The sequence below is a fragment of the Aethalodelphis obliquidens genome, unplaced genomic scaffold (genome assembly GCF_003676395.1).
Source record: "Aethalodelphis obliquidens isolate GAN/ISIS:26980383/991018 unplaced genomic scaffold, ASM367639v1 scaffold4, whole genome shotgun sequence".
NCBI lineage: Eukaryota > Metazoa > Chordata > Mammalia > Artiodactyla > Delphinidae > Aethalodelphis > Aethalodelphis obliquidens.
In genome coordinates this window covers 17,200,882-17,213,776 of record NW_020837948.1, presented here as the reverse complement: position 1 = coordinate 17,213,776, position 12,895 = coordinate 17,200,882, and the positions used below count along the sequence as shown (strand labels likewise).

General features: G+C 34.7%; 1 protein-coding gene across 2 annotated transcripts in view; it reads left to right on the top strand.

Annotated features, from left to right (window-relative positions):
- SRFBP1 (serum response factor binding protein 1) overlaps positions 1–12,895 on the top strand; it is a 54,684-nt gene that overhangs the window by 36,294 nt on the left and 5,495 nt on the right. For both annotated transcript variants that reach the window (XM_027099420.1, XM_027099409.1), the window contains exons 4-6: positions 1,148–1,219; positions 10,743–10,824; positions 11,842–12,553. In XM_027099420.1, coding sequence (XP_026955221.1) covers positions 1,148–1,219; positions 10,743–10,824; positions 11,842–12,553 — 866 coding nt within the window. The remainder of the gene's footprint in view (positions 1–1,147; positions 1,220–10,742; positions 10,825–11,841; positions 12,554–12,895) is intronic.

Below are 12,895 nucleotides of genomic sequence, written 5' to 3'. Positions count from 1 at the left end.
TAGACACAAACCAGTATGTACAAGGATAGTCATCACATTCTTATTTATAAAAAGATCAAAACTCAGAAAATGTATTAATGTCCAGTAATAAGAATTTGATTAAATAAATAAGAGCAAAAAAACCAAAAATAGACATTTGCCCTGTTATTAAATAAAGCTAGTTTACAAAATACTATGGTCCTGTTTTTGTTTAAAGTATAATTTAAATATCATTTTCATTTAATGTTTGCAGTTTTGTCACATCACATATCCACCTTACTGTCACTCAGTGTTGTTTTAAAATCAACTGATTTTTCTATTTAGCTTTCTTCTAGACAATAATAAAAAAAGTTCATTTTTTTATGCGTATTAGAATAACTTGATAACTATTAATGTAGAAAAATTGCATTTTCATATGATCTAAAGTCATCCTTCATTCCCTTAGTGGAATGCATATCAAACTTAAATTCTTTTAAAGAAGCTTGTAGAAGGGTGTATAATAAAATTATAACCATGTAAACATTACTGGTAATTTTACTTATTTTTCTTTCTGTTTTTCTGTGTTTTTTAACTTTCTAAAATAAATGTGGATTAATTCCTTCCATAATAGAAAAGTGTTTTGTGGGTTAGATTTTTTTTTTTTTTTTTCGGTACACGGGCCTCTCAGTGTTGTGGCCTCTCCCGGTACGGAGCAGAGGCTCCGGACGTGCAGGCTCAGCGGCCATGGCTCACGGGCCCAGCCACTCCACGGCATGTAGGATCTTCCCGGACCGGGACACGAACTCGTGTCCCCTGCATCGGCAGGCGGACTCTCAACCACCGCGCCACCAGGGAAGCCCAGATTTGCCGTGGAGCAGCTGGGCCCGTGAGCCATGGCCGCTGAGCCTGCGCGTCTGGAGCCTCTGCTCCGCACCGGGAGAGGCCACAACGCTGAGAGGCCCGCGTACCGAAAAATATATATATATATATATGTGTTTCTCTGTAAATCTCTACATTTCTTTTTAAATTGATAGAATTGCCAATGTCCTGAAATGTCATTAAAATAAGTAGTAGTTTCTTTAAATAATGGATTTCTTAAAAGCACAACATGGGAAGGAATTTCTCATATAATAATGACAGTTTAAAATAAGGCTCATAACTAAAATTAGTTTGTTTTATTCTTTTACAGGAGTTGAAACCTGATATAGTAACTAAATCTGCTCTTGGTGATGATATCAACTTTGAAAAAATCTGCAAAAAGGTACTTCTGCCAGGGGTTGTATTTCTTTTAGGAAAAGTTCCTTATTTGTATTGTTGACCTACTTTTTTCCTTTCACTTTTTTCCTTGAAGAGAAAACTTACCAAAAGCCAGTTACTAAAAAATCAATCAATCAGTCAATCAGTCACCTGCCAGTTACTATTAGTGTACAATGATTTTTCCCCATTTGAGCTCTACTACTGCCACCAAAAATTATTTTTATGGTAATTTATGAATTTTGCTTTGCTGTGATACCACACCCTCAAGGACCTTAAAGGTATGTTGAAGTTAATGTGGCATTTGTGTGTTATATAGCAGTTAGTCTGTTAATCTTACAAATTAGAATAAAGACTCTTTATTTTTATTCTTTCTAAATAGTTTTTATGAATATTTTATTTAATCCCTGCATTTACCCTATGAAAATTATTTTTACCCCCTTTTTGTAAGTAAGGAAACTGAAGCTCAGAAAGAATAAAGTGAGCTAATTAAGGGTATGCCACTCTTAGGGTGCACAGTTAGGACTTTTACCCAGATCTTCTGCTCCTTGCATTTGCGTCACTTGCTTCATCCTTAGTATTTCCTCTTTTTTATTTCTACCCACTTTGCTAAAGGCTATGTGACAGTTCCACCAGAGAACAGATTTTTGGATTGATTAATTTTTATAACTCTATTACATTTCTTTTTTCACTTTTATTCACATTTGCTCTAATCTGTATTATTTCTTCCTCTTGAATTTGTGCTTACTTTGCTCTTTCTCTAGTTTCTTAACGTGGAAGCTTAAATTACTGATTTAGACCTTTCTTTTTTCCTAATATAAGCATTTAATGCTATAAATATCCCTCTAAGCACTGCTTTAGCTACATCTTATAAATATGATATATTTTATTTTCTTTGAGTTTAAAATGTTTTAAATTTCCCTTGAAATTTCACCTTTAACCTATGGTTTAATTAGAAGTACGTTGTTTAATTTCTGAACAATTGGGGGTTTCCAGGTATCTTTTCATTAGTTTTCTTTATGATCCATATGCATACTCTTTATGATTTTTATTCTTTTAACTTTATTATTTGTCTAGAGTATGGCTTATCTTGGTGAATATTTCATGTGCACCTGAAAACAATATTATTATTTTGGGATCAGTGTCCTATAAATGTTATTTAGGTCCAACTGATTGATGGTGTTGTTCAGGTGATTTACATCTTTACTGACTTTCTACCTACTTGTTTTATTGTTGACTAAGAGACGTGTGTTGGAATCTCCAACTGTAAATGTCAATTTTCCTATTCCAGCCTTAAGGAAAAAAATACTCTGATTCTACATTTATGTACACTAGCACTCACCTCTCTGCAATTCACTGATTTTAGCCATGTTAAATTTTAAAGCATTTTATTGTAAGAAGGCCAGAACATGAAAGTTTTTGTATGTTTCAGGGGAGGGAAGATTTGTTGTCACAGTCCTTGTCAGGAAGGCAACACCAAAGTCATGAGCATAATTTTACAAACAGCTTCCTTATTTTATACTAACATGATTTTACAGTAAATATTCTTATTTTATAGCATTCATTCATAGAGAGGAAAAAATTTTAGTTCTGGTATAGTTTTTAACTTGTGTCTTGGTCTGTCTATATTTCTGACAAAATAATGATGTTAAATACAATAGTGGTAGTTGTATAAAAATATGGTAGAACATATTTGTTTTCTCTTGAGAGTTTAAAAAAATAATAATTTAAGGTTTTTACCAGAAAAAATTTTTTGAATTTTCTGGTTGCTGCATTCTAAAAGTATTTCAATAATATTTAATTTGTGATGAGAATAAAAAGCAATTTATTTTTAGTTGGCTAATACTATGTTTCCATTTAAATTTCAACACTAAAACTTGACAATATTATTTAATTTTAACTTGAAATATCCAAAATAAAATATCCTTTGTCTTTTTTTTTTTTTTAACTTTTCAGTCAGATTTTTTTCACTTTGGAAGGTTACTATTAGTTGATGTGTGTGTAATATTTGTAGCATCAGGTTTTTTTAGGGTATCTTCTTTCATTTACAACCCTTTGTTAAACCTTCCATTGTGTAAAATGTCATCCTAAAAATGGGGAAATGTGTCTATATTCGCTTATCCATTTTTATTTTGTAATAGTAAATTCATTTGCATATTACTATATTTGTAGTCATGAGATTTATAATATTCACATAGAAAGTTTAGGATCTAACTGAAATATTGTCAAGCAAAACCTGATTGCATTTCTGCCCTTTTGGTATCTTCCTCCAAACAGAAGGAAGGAAAGGGAGGTGGAGAAGGAGAAAAGGAAAACAGTTCTGTTTCATCAGAGTTCTTGATGGAACCCTTGAGGATTTAGAGCCAAGGGAAATTGCCTTGCTTAAAATGATTTCAGATTCCTCCCAAGCTATTTGATTTCAACTACTTTGCTTTGTTTTATGTCATTTGTGGTATTCTTTGATTGGATTCATGTTCTGTATCAAAATATGTTAATAAATTAAACCTCTGGAATAAAAATGAGGCAAGTAGCAGTGTCATGGAGAGAAGACTGATTAGTTTGCCATAGGAAGGGTGGTTAGTGAAAGATGACCAAAGAGGAAATAAGGCTATTATATAGAGCTCTGTACATTTGAAGCTGTCTGACCATCAGAATAGAGCAGAACAAACTAATTTGTGTAACTTCTTAGAGCTTGCACAGTTCTTCCATATACATTATTACCTCAATTGATCTTACAACAATGATCTCATATGGAAAACATTCATGTGTGCACATGCATGTGTGTACATGTGTGTGTAGTAATACTAGTAGTGTCTTCATTTTCCAAATTTAGAAAGGGGTTAGAAAGATTAAGTAGCCAGTTAATATTTGTACGAGAGTTTTAAAGCTAGAGAGTTTGGGGACTAGAACTGTGACATTTCCAGACAATTATTGCCAGAATTTCAAGGGCTTCTCAATTCAAAACATCTGTTATATGCAGAGCAATCAGCTAAGCACTATGGAAAAAAGGAAGGAAATAGAACACAGTTACATTAAACAGCTACAGGATGAGAGGAAGCAAATTAATATTTGTTAACATCTACCAGTTGCCTGACTTGTTAGATGCTTTATACACGTTAGCTTTCTCAGGGAAGATGATGATAATCTCATTTAACGGATGAGACAACGGGCCCAGAAAGGTAAAATATACCGATGGTCATAGGTAGTCAGTAGGAAATGTCAGATCCAAGTTCTAAACCCAGGTCTCTGCCTACAAAATGAAAGTTTAGGACAAAAGGATGGAATAAGTTCCATATGTGTAAGACTGCATTTTGGAAATCATGGTGTTGTAGGGATTTTAAGAGTTCATTGAATACAGAAAAGTCTCCCATTCTCTTATAAATGTGGACTCTAAGCCATATTTTGCTTTGTTTGCCACAGTTCTTCTGATCCAGCTGAATAGACTGTTTCTTATTATATCTCTAAATGTTTTTAATAAATACAAATATGAATGTGTTGGTTTATATCATTAGGTAAAACCTGGAACTGAATTTAAGTCCAGTTAATGATAAAAGTATCTTACTAGCATTCTACCTGTACTAGTTCATTTAGCGTCAGTTTGTTTTAAGGCAACATTTCAAAGGAATGAACATGGTGTGTAAGAGAGCTTTTTCATTTTTAGACCCTTATTTATATTTACATGTACATTCTCAAAATTCTTTTCAAAATTGAACACCAAATACTTTGTGTTCACAGTAAATACCCATATGCCAAAATAAAATGTGTCCATTAAAAAGTGAGGTGTTTTCCTTTTTTAATTTAATTTATTTGAAATGGAAGAAACTGGAGGTGTATGAAAACCACAGTTTCCTGAGAATTTTCCAAGGCAAACACTGTGTCAACTTCAAGTAATGAAAGCTGTGGTTTCCTTCATATCCCCCAGTATTGTGAAGATTGTTTCATGCATGTGTAAAAACTATTTGTTAATAGCGATTACTTAGCCTTTTAAGCTTCAAAATAATTTTATTTAAATTTAAGAAGTATGGCTGTATTTGAATTCTTTTATAAACCTCCACATTTTCAGTCTCTCCTATGAAGTTTATCACATTCTACCTTGGGTTAGTTATTTGTGCATTTGTTGTAACCTTTTAAATTAGTGCAAGATCATGAACCTCAAAAGATGGTGTTTGTGTCCTTATGTGTAAGACTGTGCCTTCACATAATGCATATTTATGTAAATATAAATATCTGTAAATATAAAGAGGGAGAAACTAAGTGAGGAAGGAAGATGGACAGGAAAGAAGTAAGGAAGGATAAAGAATTTTTTTACGCTGGCCTCTCATTGCTGTGGCCTCTCCCATTGCGGAGCACAGGCTCCGGACATGCAGGCTCAGCGGCCATGGCTCACGGGCCCAGCCGCTCCATGGCATGTGGGATATTCCTGGACCGGGGCACGAACCCATGTCCCCTGCTTCGGCAGGCGGACTCTCAACCACTGTGCCACCAGGGAAGCCCAAGGATAAAGAATTTGAAGTCCCTCATGATAGGGACTGTTGTACTGACTCTTGTGAGTTCCTACACTTAAGCTCAGTGGCTTAAGCAAAATGTAGACATCTCGCATTGCAGCAGAGACCCAAAACACTGCCAACGGTAAAAACCTGAGCCCTCTTGATTAACAAGCCTCTTTTCTTATGTTTATATTTAATTTCTTTACAAAAAGATTTGAGGGAGGCTTGGAGTTGGGTCACAAAATGAGGGAAAGTTATCTTGAATAGTTTAGAAGAAAACTTGTTGAGAATACTAGACTGAATTCAGAAACCTGACTTTGAATTCTAGCTTGTTCCTAACTGGCTAAGTGGTCTTGAAATCAAGTCAATACTGTTAGTCTAATTGTTAGATAAAATCTTTGGTCTATATTCCCTTTACCTCTAACCTCTTGTTAAAATTTGAACTTAAAAAATTAAATGAATGATTTCTAATTGCTTTCTTAAGAATAAAATTAAAGAAAGGTTTAAAGTGTTAAATTTGACAAATTTTTATTAGAGAAATTTAAACATTTATTTAAATGATTGCTGTAATTTATAAAATTTGGTATTTTTAACTAAAACTTTTTCTAAATCAAACATTTTAAGAACTACAGGCATACCTCAGAGATAACGGGGGCTCAATTTCAGACCACCTCAGTAAATCAAATAACCGCAATAAAGCAAGTGACAAATTTTTGGTTTCTCAGTGCATATAAAAGTTATGTTTACACTGTACTGTAGACTATTAAGTGTGCAATAGCATTATGTCTAAAAAAATATACGTACCTTAATTTAAAAATACTTCATTGCCAAGAAGTGCTAACCATCATGAGTCTTCAGCAAGTTGTATTCTTTTTGCTGCTGGAGGGTTTTGCCTTGAAGTTGATGGCTGCTGACTGATCAGGGTGGTGGTTGCTGAAGTTTGGGTGGCTGTGGTGATTTCTTAAAATAAGACAACAGTGAAGTGTGCTGCATCGATTGCCTCTTCCTTTCAGAAACAATTTCTCTGTAGCAGGCAGTGCTGTTTGATAGCATTTTACCCACAATAGAACTTCTTTCAAAATTGGTGTCAGTCCTCTCAAACACTGCTGCTGTTTTATCAACTAAGTTTATATAATATTCTAAGTCCTTTGTGGTCATTTCAGCAGTCTTCACAGCATCTGCACCAGGAGTAGATTCCATCTCAGGAACCACTTTCTTTGCTCATCCATAAGAAGCAATCCCCATATATTCAACTTTTATCATGAGATTGCAACAATTCAGTCACATCTTCACTTCCAATTCTAGTTCTCTTGGTGGTTTCACCACATCTGCAGTTACTTCCTTCACTGAAGTCTTGAACCTCTCAAAGTCATTCATGAGGGTTAGAATCAACTTCTTCCAAACTCCTGTTACTGCTGCTATTTTGACCTTTTCCCATGAATCATGAATGTTTTTAATGGCATGTAGAATGGTGAATCCTTTCCAGAAGGTTTTCAACTTACTTTGCCTAGTTCCATAGGAGGAATCGCTAGCTATGACAACTATAGCCTTATGAAGTGTATTTCTTAAAGAAGACTTGAAAGGTGAAACGACTCTTCGATCCATGGGGCTGCAGAATGTGTGTTGTGATAGGAGGCATGAGAACAACATGAATCTCGTCATACCCCTCCATCAGAGCCCTGATGACCAGGTGCATTGTCAATGAGCAGTAATATTTTGAAAGGAATCTTTTTCTCTGAGCAGTAAGTCTCAACAATGAGCTTAAAATATTCAATTCATTAAGCCCTGTAATAAACAGATGGGCTGTCTCCAGACTTTACTGTTCCATTTAGAGAGCCTGGGCAGAGTAGATTTAGCATAATTCTCAAGGGCCCTAGGATTTTCGGAGTGGTAAATGAACACTGGTTTTAGCTTCAGTCACCAGCTGCGTTGGCTTCTAACAAGAGTTGTCAGCCTGTCCTTTGAAAACAGGCATTAACTTCTCCTTTCTAGCTGTAAAAGGCATCTTCTTCCGAAAAAGGCTGTTTCTATGTCGAAAATCTGTTGTTTAGTGTGGCCACCTGCATTGTTTATCTTAGCCAAATCTTCTGGATAATATGCTACAGCTTCTACATCAGCACTTGCTTCTTTACCTTGCACTTTGATGTTGTGGAGACAGCTTCTGTCCTTAAACCTCATGAACCAAACTCTGCTAGCTTTCCTTCTGCAGCTTCCTCACCTCTTTCAGCCTTCAAAGAGCTGAAGAGAGTTAGGGTCTTGCTCTGGATTAGGTTTTGGTTTAAGGAAATGTTGTGGCTTGGTTTAGTCTTCTATCTAGACCACTAAAACTTTCTGTGTTATCAGCAGTGAGGCTGTTTTGCTTTCTAATCATTTGTGTGTTCACTGGAGTAGCCCTTTTAGTTTCCTTCAAGAACTTTTCCTTTGCATTTACATCTTGGCTAACTGTCTGGGGCAAAAGGCCTAGCATTCAGCCTGTCTTGGCTTTCAGCATACCTTCCCCACTAAGCTTAGTCCTTTCTAGCTTTTGATTTAAAGTTAGAGACATGTGACTCTTCCATTCACATGAATACTTACAGGCCATTGTAGGGTTATTAACTGGCCTAATTTCAATATTGTTTCGTCTCAGGGAATAGGAAGGCCCAAAGAGAGAGAGAGACAGGGGAACATCTCAGTGTTCAGTGGAGCAGTCAGAACATCAGTTGTTTGTTTTCTTATATTAGCATGGTTTTTGGCATCCCAAACAATTACAGTAGTAACATCAAAGATCAGTGGTCACAGATTGCCATAACAAATATAATAATAATGAAAAAGTTGAAATATTGCAGGAATTACCAAAATGTGATACAGAGACACAAAGTGAGCAAATGCTATTGGAAGAATGGTGCCAATAGACTTGATAGACACAGGGTTGCTACAAACGTTCATTTTGTAAAAAAAAACATAATATCTGTGAAGTGCAATAAAACAAAGCACAATAAAACAAGGTATGCATGTACATGTATAACATCTTTTATTCGTCTTAAAGAATGAAAATTTAAACCCTGAGTATTTATAAAGCATATTACTAATGTGTATGTCATTAACAGTTTTTCCATTTGCACTGTTTTTTCCCCATTAGAATATTTTTTCTACTCCCCAAATCATGAGCTACTCAGATTTGCAAGTCAGTAACAGACCATCAAGAACAGATATGAATTAATTAAATACAGCTAGCAAATAATTAATTAATTAATTATATCTGCAGTGACCTTGTTTCCAAGTAGGATCACATTCTCAGTTTCTGGTTGGATATAAAATTCGGGGAGGATACCATGTGACCCAGGACAGAAGGTAATTAGGCAGCAAGTCATCCTGGCACAGGATTTGCACCAGGTCTAATTTAAAGGAGTTGTTCTCTGAGGGACTCTACCTAGATAAGTTCTCCAAACAATAGATTTCAAACTGTTATCATCTTGCTTTTACTTAGGTACTCATAAGTGTTTATTACTGGGAAGGAAAAGGCCTTATTGGGCTGTTAACAATGAAGGGTAAAGATGTTTAAAGCTGATAACTCTACTTTCACACACTAGTGAAATTTTTACTTGCTTCATGGAATATTTATTGAATGCCAACTATTATCAGTTATTGTCCTAGGCACTAGGTCTACAGGAATGTGGAAGACATAAGTCCCTGCCTCACAGATATGAAAATATCTGCACTGGCGTGCTGTGTTGAGTGATGTGAAGTAAATAGTGATGGAAAGTGTTTTAGTTCAGATAACATTTGAGCAGAGACCTGAATACAATGAGATGATCAGCCCGTGTGTATTTGGGAGTAGAGTATTCCAAGTAGAGAAGAGCTTGCAAAGGAAGAGCCTAAGCATCAGAAGGCAGTAAAGCTTTAAAAAGAACAGATAGGGAAATAGCATGATCTGGTTTTGTTTAAAAGCTTGCTGTGACTGCTATATGGAAATTGACTGTGAGAGAACAAGAGGCAATGGAGAATGACCAGGTGTGAGCTTATTACATTGGTCCAGGTGAGAGGTATTGGTGATTTGGTCAAAGGTAGTAAGTAGAAATGGTGTAAGTGACTGGTTCTGGATAGATTTTGCAGATGAAACCACAGGATTTGCTGAAGGATTTATTGTGAGCTGTGAAGAAAGGAGAAATGTAATGGAAGAATCATTTGAGTTTTAGGCCTGAGCAACCAGAAAAATTAAAATTACCTACAATAAGATGGGAAAGACTATAGCAGAAGTAGGTTTAAGAAGAAAGTCACAGCATTCTCTTTTAACATGTCAAGTAGGTGGTTGGATATGTGAGTCTGGAACTCAAGTTAGAGCTTGAGGTAGAAATTTGGAAGTTTTCAGCCTATAGGTGATATTTAAAGCAGTTAGTCTGAATTATGAATTTTCTAAATGTATAAATACTAATGTATGTATGTATATATATATGTGTATATATATATATATATATATATATATATATATATGTATATAGTCCCATTCAGTCATCATCAAACATCTATAAAGTGTTGGCTATAAGCCAGGCACTGGTGGAAGGTTGTGAGAATACAGTAATGTACTAGTCATTCCAAATAAAAATATATAGCATTTGATAATTTTTAGGTCTCTAGTAAATGGAACTTCAAGCATTATAGTAGTCATGGATTATATCACCCAGCTTAGTACTAATATGTTACTTGATTCTTTCATATTATTTTAGTCTTCTTAACTAGATCTTTTAAACTCTTTGAATACAGGAGCTATATTACTTTTTTTTTTAATATCACACACGATGCCTACCACAATTCTGGGAAGATATTAAGTACCCAAAGAATATTTATTCATTGATTACATGATAATTTTAACTGTTAAGAACAGTAGTATTTTTGTCACTGTGTTATCTTTAGCATGGATTACAGGTGAATTGTCTAAGTAGAATATTAACAGATTCCTGTTCCCTAACTCTTAACTTTTAAAAATTACAATGGATTGCATTTTATTCACTTCTTAGTAGTGTTACATAGTTTTTATTCGCATGTGCTTGTTATTTCAATTTGCAGCCTGATTCTACTGCAACTGAAAGAGCAGTTGCCAGACTAGCAGTGCACCCTCTTCTGAAGAAAAAAATAGATGTGCTAAAAGGTATGAATTAAATGACTTTTAAGCCGTTTATGGTACATGATTTGAATAAACAGCCATTCATTTATTTACTTTTAGGGTGCTTTTCTCCTTTTGAGGATCTTTTATATTATAAATGTCTCTTTCAAATATTTCCAAATGTGGGAAGCTACCTGAAAATATGGAAGTTATCTGATGTCTGAAAAAATTTTTTATTTTTTCTAAATTCCTATTTCCTAAATTTCTAAAATATATATTCATGATAATATTGAATACAATTGATTTTCTAAATATTGGTATAATTCATATTATTACTTATGATGTTGCCACTTAGTCACATAATTTCTATTTATGTATGTACATTTTAAAATGTATTGAAAGGGGCTTCCCTGGTGGCGCAGTGGTTGAGAGTCCACCTGCCGATGCAGGGGACACGGGTTCGTGCCCCGGTCCGGGAGGATCCCACATGCCGCGGAGCGGCCGGGCCCGTGGGCCATGGCCGCTGAACCTGCGCGTCTGGAGCCTGTGCTCCTCAACGGGAGAGGCCACAACAGTGAGAGGCCCGTGTACCACGAAAAAAATGTATTAAAAGAATTCAATGTTTCTGTCACAGATTAGAAGATACTTATTTTTATGTCTGAAAGCACAATTTATGGTATTTACAATTGTATTAATACATTATTATTACAGAAATTAAAGTTGTCATTTTAGTCTTTTTATTTGTATTTAGTGAAGTTTTTACTGTTCTTCTTAACATCCATACATGAAGGAATAAATATTCTTTTAATTTTAGATATTTAAAATGGATACCTCTGAGCATTTTGTATATGTTTGGTTTTGTAAAAGTCAATAGATTTTTTTGTAAATTCATACCCATTATATATATGTAATGTAAATTCCAATCATTCTCTTAAGTATTTCCAAATAATTTAAGAAATACTGTACTAAAACAGTAACGTTTTGTAATACTGTACTAAAACAGTAACGTTTTGTATTATTTGTTTCAATGCTGAAACAAGTCATATCCTGTTTCTCTTGCAGCTGCTGTCAAAGCCTTTAAAGATGCAAGACAAAATGTTGTTGAAGTTAAGTCATCAAAGAATGCTTCAGAAGAAAATCATTCCAAGGACACTATGTGTTCAAATGATGATGCCAGTAAGTTACAGCATGAAGGAACTATTATCAGTGAGCAAGAAGAGAAAGAAGCCAAAATATTGGCAAAGAAACCAATAAATAATTCAAAAGAAAAAATAGCCAAGATGGAGCATGGACCCAAAACAGTGGACATTCCAAATTCTCTATCAAAGCCTTCTGAAAAAGATTCTGCAGTACCCTCTGAACCCCAGAAGACACCTACTGACCCCAAAATGAAAACATTTAGTCAAACCAAAAAAGAGAAAGAGTCCAGTAGCTCACTTGGTGTTAACAGTGATGGAGAAGAATTACATGAAGAAGAGAAGGAATATTTTGATGATAGCACAGAAGAAAGGTTTTACCAACAGTCTTCCATGTCTGAGGATAGTGATAGTGGTGATGACTTCTTCATTGGGAAAGTCAAACGGACACGGAAGAAGGAAAGTAGTTGTCATTTTTCAGTTAAGGAACAAAACCCCCCCAAAAAATTGTTGCCTGAAGAAGATATACTTGAAACCCATCAGGATATGAGAAGTGATAAAAACAAGCCACGTACAGAAGCAAGGAAGTTTGAATCAGTGTTTTTCCATTCTTTATCTGGATCTAAAAGCTCTGGAAGGTAAGGGTATTTTTTCATCCTGAAAGAATTATTAGTTCTTAATTTTTCGAAAGATATGAAATAACCACACATCCTAACATTGAGATACTATCTCACATACATAATTCTAGTTTGTACAATACATCCTGTGTTTAGACTTGGCCCTCTCCAACTTTATATTGGATAATATATACAAATACACATATGATAATGCTACATTTTTCCAACCTCATCAGAAAATGAGACAATATAGATAAATTTGTCTAATTGTCTAGCTAATTTAAGTTTATTCCTTTGATTATCAAAGTTTTGAAACTTTGAGTTAGCTTTTGGTGAAAACTTTTGAAAGTTTCTTACATATCT